This window comes from Macaca fascicularis, chromosome 4 (genome assembly GCF_037993035.2).
Source record: "Macaca fascicularis isolate 582-1 chromosome 4, T2T-MFA8v1.1".
NCBI classification, from domain to species: Eukaryota; Metazoa; Chordata; class Mammalia; order Primates; family Cercopithecidae; genus Macaca; species Macaca fascicularis.
The window spans coordinates 161,727,974-161,742,636 of NC_088378.1; the positions used below are offsets into that span (position 1 = coordinate 161,727,974).

Below are 14,663 nucleotides of genomic sequence, written 5' to 3' on the forward strand. Positions count from 1 at the left end.
TATCCCACCTCCCTTACAGCAGCCTTTTGCGGGAAACTATCTAAGATGTTGTGGGGTTTTTTTTTGTTTTTTGTTTTTTTAACATTGACTTGTAAATAACAAGGTGCTCCCTTTCCTTTTCTTTACAGAAATAGGCATCTTTAGAAATAAAGCCATGCCCATTTTGAAATATGGACTTGTTTGGAACACCTGAGAGTGTTAAGCAGTGCGGGGGATTTGCATCCAATTGTTCTTGCTTTAAACCTGGCATGGGCGCTCTTGCCTCATAGCCCACGGCACCTGAATCGAGCCTACTGCCTCCCTTATTAAGATCTTAATTACAGACTCAGCTTAGTTCATTGCTGAAGGGAAAGAATTTCATTTCTCTGAAGTGTGTCTGTTTTTTGGTGTGGCAGGTGTAATCATGATGAGATCATTTCTGGTTTTTTGTTTTTTTGTTTTTCCTGGAGGAATTTTTTTTTCCAGGGAGAGGAATACAGTTCTTAAGACACAATTTCATGAGCTCATCTTGGCACACTAATAATATCTGTGCTTTGATTTCACAGAGACCCTTTTTTCTGAAGAAATCAGAGCATTTGGAGTATATAATTTCATGATTCCTCATACTTGTATAAAGAAGAACGTGTCTATTAATATTTATTTTGCAGACAGGGAAACAGAGACACAAAAGGCAGAGATTTGGTGGTCCATTAGTCTTAAAACGTGAAGTCTGAAGCTAGACCCTCCTAATTCAGTCTGGTGTCCATTCCTCTATCCAGGGTTTCTCAACCTTGGCACTATTGACATTGAGGGCCAGGTCATTCTTTGTGGTGGGGGCTGTCCTGTGCACCGTAGGATGTTTAGCAACGTCCCTGGCCATTCTACCCACTAGATACCAGTAACACACGTGTGCATGCACACGCACACGCGCACACACACACACGGTGACAACCAAAAAATGCCACTAAACATTGCCTGTACCCAGAGGGACAAAAATCTCCTAGTTGAGAAGCAGTGGTCTAATCTCTTCTACTCCTTCTGCTTAAAAAATAACTGCCCTACTGGTTTTATGTGACAGAAGAATAAAAATACCCCCATAGAACTGATTGCCATAATTTTATCATTACCGATGTTGAGCTTAATGTAACAGGTCCTAACCAAAAAGCAACTTCCTCTTACAGGCCTAGCCCCAGTTTGTTTCAGCGAATACCACAAAATACTAAGAAGCATAGTTTCATTCAAGTCAAATGTAAAACCCATCAAACCATCTCTAAGGCAACTTTAAAGTATTTCTCTGGCATCTCTCTCTACAATATGTACCTCATCATGGAACATGCATTTAGAGCTGGGTCTTTAAGAAAGCTATTTTATTCTCATAAACTGGTGTAAAACATGTGCGTGTAAGAGCTTGTCTCTCCACCTCGGCACTGAACAATTTCACAATGAGGGTTTTTTGTTCCCTTTGCTCCTGCCACCTTTCCCCTGTCTTCTGAGAAACTGCAGCTTCGAAAATGCTTCCTGAAGAGAGCCTAGCGGCTGCATTGCTGACAGCGTATGACTGTACACACCTCTCAGCCAAGTGTGTGAATCTATTTTCTAAAACTCTCTGAGGACCTCACAAGTGAAGTAGATAATACCAATCAGGCACCAAACCCAGGTCAGGTGACATCTAAAAGAGTTCCAGGGAGGGTGGCATCCCATTTCCATCAGCTCGGTTCTGGCTGGAAGATGGACAAGAGTTGCCAGGATGTGTATGCATCTGTGTTGGTGGATTTAGGTATAACCTTGGGCTGCATAGCTTGGTGAAGGAAGATAAGAGAGATGGGAATGGAAAATAGGAACCTCTTTCTCTTCTTTCAAACACCTTATCAGATGTTATAACTTGTGCATTTTGACTTTGAGAAATGACATCATTTTTGGAAGTATATTGTAATATAGTGGATTGCAGTCTCCTACTCCATTAAAACTTAATTCTTATTTCTCTTCCCTTAGTACCTGGATGTTAGAGGGATTTGTCTAGACAGGCAGATAGATATGATCCAGTGCCAACACTGTAATGCTGGCTGAAATCCAGATGGTTGTTTTATTGTTAATAAAATCTATCTTGGGGGTGGGTGGGTGTCAGGCCTTCATCATTATATGGTGCCTGTCAGATTTATCTATGGACGGAACTCCGAAAAGAGTTTGTGCCTGCCCTGCATTTTTGACCCCTTGCCAAGATACTGTACTGAAATCTATCAAAACTGGGCAACCTGGGACAAATGCTTCAAAATTCCAAGGCTTAATAGCAACAGTGCTGACTTCTAAGATGGAGAAGATTCTCAGGAAGGGCATCCTTGTCTGGTGGAAAAAATTCTAGATTAAGAGGTGAGCAAGATGCTAGCTCTGGCTCTGCTGCTAATCTAATAAGAGACCGTCTGGGCTGTAAAATAAGGAGACTGGGTTAGAATGGTTCCTTCTTACTAATCAACTCTGCTCAAGGTATGGGTGACTTCTGGTTCTAATACCTATAAAAAACCTAGGTGTTCTTCCACCTTCTTTTTTTTTTTTTTTTTTTTTTTTGAGATGGAGTCTCGCTCTGTCACCCAGGCTGGAGTGCAATGGTGCGATCTCGGCTCACTGCAACCTCCGCCTCCTGGGTTCAAGCAATTCTCCTGCCTCAGCCTCCCGAGTAACTGAGATTACAGGTGCACGCCGCCATGCCCCACTAATTTTTTGTATTTTAGCAGAGACGGGGTTTCACCATGTTGCCTAGGCTGGTCTCAAACTCCTGAGCTCAAGCAATCTGCCTGCCTTGGCCTCCCAAAGTGCTGGGATTACAGGCGTGAGCCACTGTGCCCGGCCTCCACCTTCTTTAAGACTCTCAGGAGTTGCTTCGGTAAACCCAAAGACGAGTGAAAAATAGAACTCAGCAGTCAAATTCGTCTTCCACCGTGGGCCAGGAAATAATAGAAGTTGACTATAACATTGCACATATACACACATATATGCAATCTGCCTACTAACTTTTTGCCCTAAGATTTTGTTGGTTATACAGTAAACAAATCCTAGCATATGAATGCGTTTGTCCAGCATGAACCCTAAATCAGGCAAGAATACATGGCATTCATTCAAGTGTGGGGAAGGAGAGAAACCCAGCTTTTGAGGAAACCCTTTTTAATTGCACAGCTATGTTGTCCATATCATGTTACCAAATCTCGTCAGATAGAGATTTCTTTCTGAGATCCAAATATCCAAATTTGCAATGAGCATCGGATCTTTTCATCAGCTCTCAAAAAGTACCTTCACTTTGGTATATCAGCCACCAAAATAGTGCTGGGTTCCAAATGATCCCTCATCAGATTGGATTGACCAGTGTGGAAGAGATGTTAAGATTCCCAAACCCTGGATCCACAACCACACACAGGGCGCTGTCCCATAGCACATCCAGGGAGTATTAACAGCGTCTCTTGCCATGCCAAAGAGTACCTTCGGGAGGCAGGTATCTATTGCCACATTTCTGAAACCTTCTCCCACTCAGACATGCTCAAAAGAGAAATCTATAGCTAAAGTTCACAAAGCTGGAAACTCCAAGAAAACTTGAGAACTCAGGACAGAGTGAATGATGTCAAGATTCAGAGAGGGTCCAAGATACTCACGTAAGCTTTGTAACCATCATAGGGGTCTAAAAGAAGCACTTTACAGAAAATAAAAATTACTGCCTGAAATGCAATCTGGGTGACAGAGGAGTCCTTGGTGGGAAATGCTGAACACCCCTCACCAGTGAGCAGAAGGATGACGGGGATTAGTGGGACAAAGTGGGGTCCTGCTCTTGCCTTTCTGTGAGCTCGTTCAGCTCACCTAGTGAAAAGTGTGTCAGAACACAGTCAGCAAATAGTACTGGGAAAAAAATTATCATATCATAGCATATCTTATATCATATCATAACTTATCATATCTTCTGTCTCCTGAATGTGAAAGTTTCATGTCTGCAACTTCATAATCTCAAGAGGAACCAACTAAAAAAATTCAACATTCCAGATCTTCAGATGCAAGAACCTAAGTGTAAACCAAGTATTCTGAGAATTAAAATCCTGACACTTATAGATATCCATGTTTTCTGACTATGGCTGTTTCCTTCTTTGGGGAAAGCCCACATCCCCCTCTATCCCAAAGGTGATGATGGGAAGGATAGGAGAAATGTAGCCAAAATGGTTTGCAGTCCTCAGACCAAAGCTGGTTTTCATCAGTATGCACAAAAGCACATGAGCCTTTCTCTTCCCCGTTGTGCCCCGAGACTGACCTTGACAATGTTCATCCATCCCTCAGCCGCCTGCCTTAGGATTGACTTCCTTGATGATGGCCATTTCCTTGAATGTGTCTGTTTCTCAGGGTCTGTCCTCTGCATGCATTTGTGCATGCAGGCACGCAAACCCACAAAAGTCCAGGCTAAAATTCTGGGGGATTGGGTACAGGAAAATAATGTCATTGAGAATGGGGCAACCCTGAAGCCATGGCAGGATCTCCTGCATGACAAATATAGAATGAAGTAAAAATAATCAGAGGAAGCCAGGCCATTGATGATGCTATCGGTCTTAGTGGGCTGATACACCAGACATAGTGTCTCATTTCTCTTAAAAGGACCGCATGAGTGATCATGGAAACTACAAGTCACACCTCTCCATATATGGAAAAGCAGATTGTTTCTCTGACATAGGAGTAATAAGCTTTCTTGACATTTTGATAGCAGTGAGGGAAGGAAAAAAAGGCAGGGAGCAGTTGGAGGTGGGGTGAGGGGTAGAAGTCATCATGTGACCTAGAGTTCTCTGTACCCGTGTTCTGGTCAACTGTACAGTATTTTCTTCCTTCTCCTCAGGCATAGCTTGGGAACCAGGAACAGCAGAACCCAAGTGGTCTGGCAAAGTGTCTGAATGGTGCTCTGTCACCTAGTGCCAAAAGCAGATTGCTACACTGAAGGGAGAAAAGCTCTTAAAAGAGACCATTGTGCTTAATCTCACTGGGATGGTCAGTTCCTCTTGGCCTTCCTGTTTGCTCCGTAGTTGCAAACACTAGTTTCAGGGGGGTCAGGCTACCGATCTGCGTCATTATCCTGTTTTAATAGGGAGGGGCAGGCACTTTCCTGCTGTCTGTCTCCCACAGTCTCTGGCTGTGAGGCTTGAGTGACTTGGATATGACATTTCTCTTTCTGGTTCATTCATTTTCCCCACTTCCATCTGAAAATTCTAACCAAATGTCTTGCTGAACTCTTTAAGTAAAACAATTTCACCCTCCCTGCAGACAATAAGGAAATCAGAGTCCAGAATCTATTTCAACTTAGTAAACATTTAATGAGTCTATATTTCGTTTTGGATACGGGGGTAAAGTTCTGGAAATGCAAAAGGAATTTGCATGTCTGAACTTAAGGAGTTCACAGTCTTGAACAGGACAATCCAAGTTGTACTGTAAAGAAATAGTATGATCGAGAACTGGGAAGGGAAACAGCCTTTGGATAGATATGCAGTCTGGTTAAATGGAAGATGGGTTTTGAGGGAGGAAGAAGTTTAATGCAGGAAAGCCAACTGGGAAGCAATCTCTGTGCTACAGAAAACAACAACAAAAAAAGTTGCTAAGAACCTGAATAAAGGGTGGCAGTGAGGTGGAAAGCAGGGCCCCACTGATGGGTTGCAGGTCATGAAGAGACATAACAAACCTCTGCGGCTCCTTCTGGGCAGCTGTATGCATGCTGTTAACCAAGCAAAGCAAAGCAAAGCAGGAGAAAAAGGTGTTTGCACTTGCTTTTAGAGAGGAAGATGCCCATTAGACTGGATATAAGGGACTGGAGTGCAGAAGAAATATCCAGCAAAAACGATGGCTTTAGGAAATATCTGTGTGTTCAGATGCCATCCCATAGATGAGATTCCCTCTAGAGAGTAAGCACATAGTTGAGAGGAGGAAAGTGCAAAGGAGAAATCTCTCTTTGGAACATGATCACTTTAGGGATGGGAAAAAGATTTAGTCTCCGATGGAGAATAAGGATGAGAGTGGTCAAGAGAAGAGGGAGAACTAAAAAGTGGTATCGTGGAGGTCAGAAGAAGACAGTTTCAAGGAAGCTTGGGGTGGGGATCAAGGCTAGAGGCTGCTGCAATCAGGGTTCCCTCAGATAGGGCTCATGATCCCAAATGCTGGTTTCCAATCCTGATTAGAGCCACAGCTTGTGTTGCACCTGCATTTCACTTGACTAAATTCTGTCCTAATTCTGGACCTGAAGACAAAAGGCCTGAATTCCTATCTCAGCTCTAAGACTTTCTTGCCAGGTGACTTGGCAAATCATTAACTTCTTGAGGCTCATTTTTTTCTTTTGTAAAGTAAAAGGGTTGGACGGTAATTGTTTAAAGTTCCTTCTGGCTTTCAAGTTCTGTGCCCTAACTGTTTTGGCATTTTGCCAAGCTCTAGCTGCACTGCTAACTGCCAGCCGCTGGAGACTAACCATCCAATTGAATATAGAGTTACATAGTTCTCTTATCTCTCCTTGATTTGTTTCTGTGTTGACCTTCCCTACCCTGGAGATAAATATCCAAGGTGGTGGGGCAGGCAGGAGAAAGCGTAGATCTTGAGTAGACGAAACTGCTTCTCTGGGGTTTTTCTAAGATAGCAGATCATCAGTTTCTGACTTTATGGCCTCAAAGAATCACACCTTTGCACTGAAGGAGAGGGTCCCTCCACCTCCTTGCCAGAAGAATTCATTCTTGATTTTCCTACTTACGAGTGATGTGCACTTTTGAATGAGATGGTTTATGGTCCAGCTGAAATTCATTTGACTGTTAAGGTCTTACTGAAACCTTGTGCCAACACCAAATCTTTTCAAAAGCCCAACTCCTGCCCCATGCCTTTCCCTGCTTGCTGATGTATTATCTGTGTTGGAATCTGATGAGATTTATCCATAATTTATCAAGTAGTATCATTATTAATATGTTGTCTTAGAAGTTCCCTTGAATGCAACCAATGGTTTCACTATTGCTGTTTGTAGGCAGATACTCAACAGGAGGTTGCAGTGACAAGAACTCATTCATAATTCAGAAATATACTGCTTTGAGATAACAGTTCTTCTGAAATGTAATCGTGAGATAAATATCAGATAGGTATAAAACATACATAATAGCATCATTAGAATAGGACCAAGCCTGGACTGCGAATGGAGAGGAGGCAAGGCGGGGAGGGAGCCTGAAGCCCAAGGGCCATCTAGCAATTAATTAAAACATCACCATAGCTTACCAAGGACCAGGAAACTAAGGCCCGAAGGGGAGCTTTTGCCTGGCAAAGTAACACAGCTAGAACCAAAGACCCCAAATATCCAATTTATTCCATAGACATGAAAAGAAGAACCAGTCCTCTTCAGTACTTTATCATATAATGGAACTGAGCCCAGTAACAAGGACGCTGTGTGGCTGAGCTAAGGTGGCTTAAAGTTCTGGAAAGAGGATTAAACTGAAAGAGCGCAATTCTCTTTCCATCGCTGCCAACAGTGTGGCCGTGGGCAAATGATAGGCCACCCCAGACCCATTTCATCATCTGTGACTCAAGGGCATTGTGTCCAGGTGTCTCTAAAGGTCTCTGGAGCTGTAAGCTTCAGTTTAGGAGAGTGGTTGGATGTAGACATTGACTCTCTGTAGCTTGCACAGATATTAAATAACTCATACTCCTGTTCAGCCAAGGCTGAGAATATGTATCAGTGTGTGAACAGGTGTGAGACTAGTGCCGGGGTCCTGGCTACTAACAGCAGTGTCAAGCTGTGCCTGAAACCTAATCTCTATGGGCTCTGAGGAGGACCGCTGGGAAGTCCTGACCACCCGTCCGGAGGACTCACCTGCGGTGCCTACATCAGCCCAGACTGTGGGGCTCTGAGAGTTTTCCCCGAAAAGCAGCTCACAGGCCGGTGTGGAAACATTAGCCGGCTGCTCACCAGGTGGTAAGAAGGTTACTGGGACAGGAGACAAAGAACGCCCAGGACGACTCTCGCACGGGGATTTCTATCTGCCTCTGATCAATCATGCTCCGGTGATCCACTTCAGTACCTCATGGTGCTCTTGGAGTTGGAAGTGGCCCAGTTCCAAATGCTTTGAGCTGATTTATGCTGATTAGATCTGTAGCCCTTTGCCTTTCTACTGTTTTCTGTTTCTCTTCTTTCCCTTCTTTGTAGCCAATATAATTGCACAGCTACCAACCCCCAGCTCTCATACAACTGGCCCGACTCTGTTACTTCTGATTTCATGTAGAGGCTTCCCGATTGCTGAATGGGCCCAGAATAAAGGGACGGACAGAGGCCAGAGTGGTCAGCTCTCTCGCCACTTAATAATCTCAGTACAACTCTGGTGGAATCATTTCATGGAGGTCATTTTAGTAAAAGGACCAGAATCTTGTCCTCTATAACTCTGTAATTTCTCTTGTGAAATACAGAACACCCAAAAGATGGGAGAAGAGAAACAGAGGCAATTTTAGGATTATGACACCATCCTTAAACGGTTCCGTGAACAGGATAAACTGCTGCCTGATTTTATCTTTATGTATGTGAACTTTTAATTGTTAGATTAAAAGTTAGAAACCCAACGCCTCCTGGAATATTAACTACCCAGTGAATCCTTCCCCTGAAACACACAGTCCTCAGTCTCCCTCTAGCTTCCGTGGCCACTCACCTTTCTGTGTCCCACACTTCCTGGATCTCATAACTATCAAGAAAAAGGACTTCAACCTTATTCTTGAAGAGTATCACAAAGCTTGCTGAGGACTGTCCTCTATGTTTATCTCCTTTAATTGCCCTGGCTAAGAGGAACCTGGCTCACAGCAGCAGAACTGGACCTTCCCAACTACTGAATAGAGGGCAGATCCCTTCCATTGCACAGCCCTCCAGAGTGGAGAATGCGCACAACCCGTGGCAATGGGGCTGGCACAGGGGGACGTGAGTGGTGCAAGTCAGCCTCAAAGAAATGAAAAGCTCGAGGCTGAATGATCAAGTCCACGTCGCTAGAGAAGAAAACAGAGGGCAAAAGTCCAGACAACCTCAGCCGAAAATCCCACGAATACGTCATGGTATGAAATAAAGTCACGAACCTGCCCCATCCAATCCGCAATCCCTTCTTCCATAAATGAGCCCCACCTCAATGACATTAAGTGCATCCAAACATCTTCACAAAGCACTAGAGATCACTTTTAGTGTTCCGAGGGCTTGTGCTGAATCAACAACGTCCCCGACTTCTCTGTGCTCTGGGAAGGGGGCAGGCATGCGGGAATGGCTGCCCGCGTGCTGGGAAACTTTACTAATGCCAAGAAATGAAATCTTCCCAGCCTTTGAAAGGCCTCCAAGAATGTCAGCACGTACCGCCTGCCCACTCTCTGCTGAATGCCTACTTTGGCTGTCTGCTTAGTACTGAATGTGCCAGACAGGCCTTCATACAAAGACGGAGAGTGTGTTGGACCCATGAAAGGGGAAGGCACAGCTTTTCCAATGTGAATGGCGAGATTCAAGAAGTAGGTGACGAAAGGGGAGGGCGAGGAGGGGCCCTCAGGAAAGGTATGCATAAAAGACCGAAAGAGAAGAGTTGGCATCCTCCTACGTGTTAATAAATTCGTTGTCAAAGCTGGAGATGTAGATGACTGCCGGCCTGTGCTCCATGCTTGATGGCATGTCTGTATGCCTTGCTTGTAGATTCTCTCTGGATCGGAGGCTCCTGTCATCTGAGAACAAGAATTTCTAAGCCCTGCCAAGGCATATATATGTGGACTTCTGTTGATTTTTCAACTCCAAATATAAATGCTATTTGTACTGTGTTATTTGGGATTTTTCTTTTACTCTTTTCACCTCCAGTATAGAACAATATTGAGAAATGTTCATTGTTGTACATCTGAAGATCTTGGGATTTTTTTTTTCCTTAAGCTCACTTTAAAAAAGGAAGAAAAACATTTTGAATAGTGAACCATGCTCTAACTCTGTAACAGTGCTACTCATAATTCCTTGGCACGGCATCTCCTGCTAGAGGAAAGAACTCTTCTGGTGTTTTGAGCTTTTCCAAGGAGGCAGTCTGATGTCACTGGTGGCAGATGCAGTGTGTATGTATCTGTCTTTTGTCTGCACCATCTGTTTTTCTCCTTACAGTCTATTGTTCAGATTTATGCTTCTCTCTTTCCAGGAAGTGTGCCTTTCCATAAGAGCACAGGCCTTAGGTGCTAAAGGGATTGACCCAATATTCTAACATGGTTTCCTTCTCTTCCTTCTTTCCTAGAATCTTATGGCAAGGGCCTTATATGACAATGTCCCAGAGTGTGCCGAGGAACTGGCCTTTCGCAAGGGAGACATCCTGACCGTCATAGAGCAGAATACAGGGGGACTGGAAGGATGGTGGCTGTGCTCCTTACATGGTCGACAAGGCATTGTCCCAGGCAACCGGGTGAAGCTTCTGATTGGTCCTGTGCAGGAGACCACCTCCAGTCACGACCAGCCTGCCTCTGGACTGATGCAGCAGACCTTTGGCCAACAGAAGCTCTATCAAGTGCCAAACCCACAGGCTGCTCCCCGAGACACCATCTACCAAGTGCCACCTTCCTACCAAAATCAGGGAATTTACCAAGTCCCCACTGGCCATGGCACCCAAGAACAAGAGGTATATCAGGTGCCACCATCAGTGCAGAGAAGCATTGGGGGAACCAGTGGGCCCCACGTGGGTAAAAAGGTGAGTAAGTCACTAACTAAATCTTTGTTCCTACTTATTTTTTTTTCCCATTGCACTTGGAGCATTTGGAAATGTTCCCAAAATAATAACTTGAAGCTGCCAAGAAGTAGATATAACCAATACCTTAGCTCAGGTATCATGTATGCATGATTTTGCCATTCATCCATTATTCAGCAAAACCTCTTTGAACTACCACGTGCTGAGTATGGTTGATTTCCAGCCCTCCTAAGTTCCTGTGTCATCCTGGGTTACATGGGTTGTTAAACTGTTTCTCTCCATCTTTCTCACACATTAGCTTCTAAGCCTTCATTCTGTGCTCAAATAGTTTCCTATCTTTTCTGTTTCTTCATGGAGTGGAACAGACACCAAATCTCATACAAGCCTGATGATGCAACAAGGATCCTCCCTTGGCCAAAAGCTGAATCATGACCTCGGTGGCCTGGCTGAACAAGGAACCCACCCAAAGTAGTGAGAGTGAGGAAACTGGGAGTAGGTCATGCTGACCAACTCATTCTGTAGAGCTGTCAGCTTAGTTTGACTCATTTAAAATGCATAGATACTAGTGGAATTGGAATGAAGCTGTCCTCCTGTCCTTCAAGTCATTCTTATAATAATGCCTGAGGCAGTGGGTGAAAACAGTGGAACTTGGATATTTAAGAAGAAATTAATTTAAAAATACAGTGTGGGGGGCTCTGCAACACCCTGTATAATCCCAAATACTTTAGCAATTTGAGGTCAATAGAAATTCACTAATTGAACAATGAATGTTGAGCACCTAATATATTTTTGATGCTTGTGATACAGTGATTAATTAAAGATAAACAAAGCCCTGGTGATGCTTACATTGCCGTGGGGGAGACGGAAGCAACCAAGAGAATGCTAGGTGGGGACACGTGCTATCAGGAAAATAATGTCAGTGGACTGATCGGGGTAATATCCACAACCAAGATGATGCTTATGTGAACATCACAAGGGAGGGATTTCCTCTTTCATTTACTGGCAAATTCCAATGGGTCCTGCAAGGTTTGGTATTAGGAATGAACCAATTTAACTGGGTAAGAAGATATCCCTGAATTACAAGAGGAAAGATGCAATTACATAACCAGAAAGAGCTTGTTGACCCTTAGAACACTAGCTATAGATCTGCCCTGTCCCAAGTAAATCTAATATGAAGTCTGATCTTACAAACCTCTGTAAATTAGGGAGTATCCATTTGATGCTATTAGAATCCTCGGTTGAAAAAACAAAGGATTCCTTTAAACAATGAAAGCACGAATGCATTTTTGGGTACATGGAAAGAGGCAGCCTAGAGACCCAGGATCAGGATAGTGCCGAAAACCCTTGGTGTTTGGCAGGGGATGTGCCAGGGCCACCCTCCTGCCCTCCCCATCCTGGCCATGTCACCACCCCAGACCCTGACTGTGCGGGTGGATTCCTTTAAACAACCAAAGCACTAATGCATTTTTGAATCACCTTTTATATAAAAAGCATGTTTTACAAAATACTTCTCAAGAGCACACATGTGGCATGAGCTGAGTGTATGTTCCTTAAGAGGGATTCCTCAAGGGTGGTGCACAGCTTTTAGACTTGTACTGCCCATGACAACGATGCCGGCCTAGAGGTGATAAACTGACCTGTGGCTTTTCAGTCTTCCTTGTCCTGGGAATTGTAGATTCAAAGGGAAAACGAAACCTGGCCTCTATCTCCAGAGGGGAAAAAAACAGTTGAAAGGTGTAACTATAAATAAATAACTTCTCTCATTCTTAGTCCTGGTTGTTTGCACCTTAAAAATAGCTCTCCCACATCTGAGCCAGTGAGGCAGATGGGGAGGCCAGAACAGGAAATGCTTGGCGGAGAGGTGGTGGGCTCTAAACTTTCATCACGGTTGACTTTGGCAGGAAGGTAGTGTGTTTTCCTTTTTAGACCCAACCTTTTCAGCTCCAAGTGGGAGAAGCCTAAGCCTTCAGACTTCTTCCCCTTGTGTCTGCTGGGACTGCCCTGCAGGCTTTCCCCATGGCTCCCTGTCCTTCCAGAGGGCAGAAATTTGGACTCATCTTCCCTTGGATTGATGTCAAAGGGCTTGGGTGCTGGGGTGACCCTCAGGCACTCACATTCCATGTTTTGTTTTACTTTAAGTCTACACTCAGTAGAACATTTTCTGTTTAGCAAAAGGTAGATGAGTCCTGCAGGAGGAAATCAGCTTCTGAAAATGCCCTGTGCCAGCCCTTCCAGGAGTTGCAGCCAGGGCTGAAGAGTAGGTCATGCCTGAAGCATCACACAGTCGGGGTCTGGGGTAGTGACATGGCCAGGATGGGGAGGGCAAGAGGGTGGCCCTGGCACCTTCCCTGCCAAATACCAAGGGCTTCTCCACAGTATCCTGATCCTGGGTCTCTAGGCTGCCTCTCTCCATGTACCCGAGACCAGTGGTTCACACCCGTGGGAGTGTGGTTGCCTCTTCCTTTCTTTTCACTCCCTTCCTCACTTCTCTTCTCTCTCTCTCTCTCTCTCTCCCCCCCTCGCCGTCCTTCCCTCCTTCCCTCTTCCTTCTTTCCTCCTTTCCTCTGTTCCTTCCTTTCTTTCATAGTGGAGATGGCTTATCTGCTAGGAGGTGATTTTAGCCTTCCTGGCAATTGCAACTGCTTTAAAATACATCTGTCAACATCTTCCTGGGTATAGGATATTCTCAGTGGGTGGGAATCGTTTTAATGACTTAAGCCTAGGCCCTAAGCGATAATCCCAGCGCACTGGGGATCAGGCGTGGCTTATTCATTTTTCTGAGTTTGCATTTTAGCAGTTTTACTGACTTGCTTAATGAAGCAATTTGCTCATTTTCTCTTTAAATTTTTCATCTGTAAGATACTGGTGAGCCCAGAACTAGATATGCTTGATAGTTTAAGCTATGGTCTTTAAAAGCTCTTGAATAATAAAATGAGGAGACAGTGGAATCTTATTCTGAACCACCAGGGTGGGGTTTAAAAATGTTAATGGGCATAGAATCACCCCTAGAGGTAGGGACAGTGAGTTTAAATGCAGATTCCCAGGTCTTTCCCTCAGAGAAGCTAATCCAGTAGGTCTGGTTTGGAGCCCAGGAATCTGCATCTTATTGAGCTCCTTGCATAGTTTTGGGGGTGGTGGCCTAGGACTAGATCTCGAGAAACATTGTAAAGGGACCATGAAGGAGCTGGGACATGTTCCAATCTGATTATGATTTGGGACTTTCCATAGTTCAAAATTCCCTTGATATTGCTACAGACTGTGGGCTTCAGAAGTTTTATCCAGCACTGCTTTGTTCTACTAATGAATCACTTAAGGAAAAAACAAACAAACAAACAAACAAACCAAAGAGACAGTGAATTCTGCCTTCTATTACTTCAACTTTGCTCTTGGAAAGTCCAACCTCTATCCACCCTCTTTTATCCCCTCCACACTAACTGACATTCATCACTTATTAAATCAGCATTTAGAGAAAGAAATATGTCATAAAATCCCCACCCTTTTAGGAAACAAGCAGACAGTATGAGAACTGTGGAGAGAGTAAGGCCTTCAGGGTTCAGCTGATGCCGGGTTGTTTCTCCATAGCTGTATATCCTTTGTTAAGTTACCGACCATCTCTAAGCCTTGGTTTCTTCATCTGTTTTATGGGAACGATCCTAACTACTTCATAGGGCTGTCATGAGAATTAAATGGAAGTATACATAGAAGGTCCCTGACTCAGTGCTTAGCATGGCAGGGTCTTAAAAGAATGCATTCCCTTCACCTTGCGTTTCCTTTCTCAGAGTTTATTTTCTACTACATCAGCCCTGTTGTGTTTCTTACTACACACCGAAGGTACAAGTGCTTTCTTGCTAACACATATGCTGTGCTCTTTGAGTGTGTGGCTTTCTCTTTGGTTCTACAAGAATTCTGCAAAGCATGGAAAAAAAACTCTCCAAGTTATCTGAAAACCATATACGCTGACACCTTTACTTAATTTCATTGGTCGTT

At 44.1% G+C, this 14,663-nt stretch overlaps 1 protein-coding gene across 2 annotated transcripts in view; it reads left to right on the plus strand.

Moving 5' to 3' along the window:
- Positions 1 to 14,663, plus strand: part of NEDD9 (neural precursor cell expressed, developmentally down-regulated 9) — a 200,589-nt gene that overhangs the window by 161,497 nt on the left and 24,429 nt on the right. For both annotated transcript variants that reach the window (XM_005554037.4, XM_005554036.4), the window contains one exon: positions 10,233 to 10,679. In XM_005554037.4, coding sequence (XP_005554094.1) covers positions 10,233 to 10,679 — 447 coding nt within the window. The remainder of the gene's footprint in view (positions 1 to 10,232; positions 10,680 to 14,663) is intronic.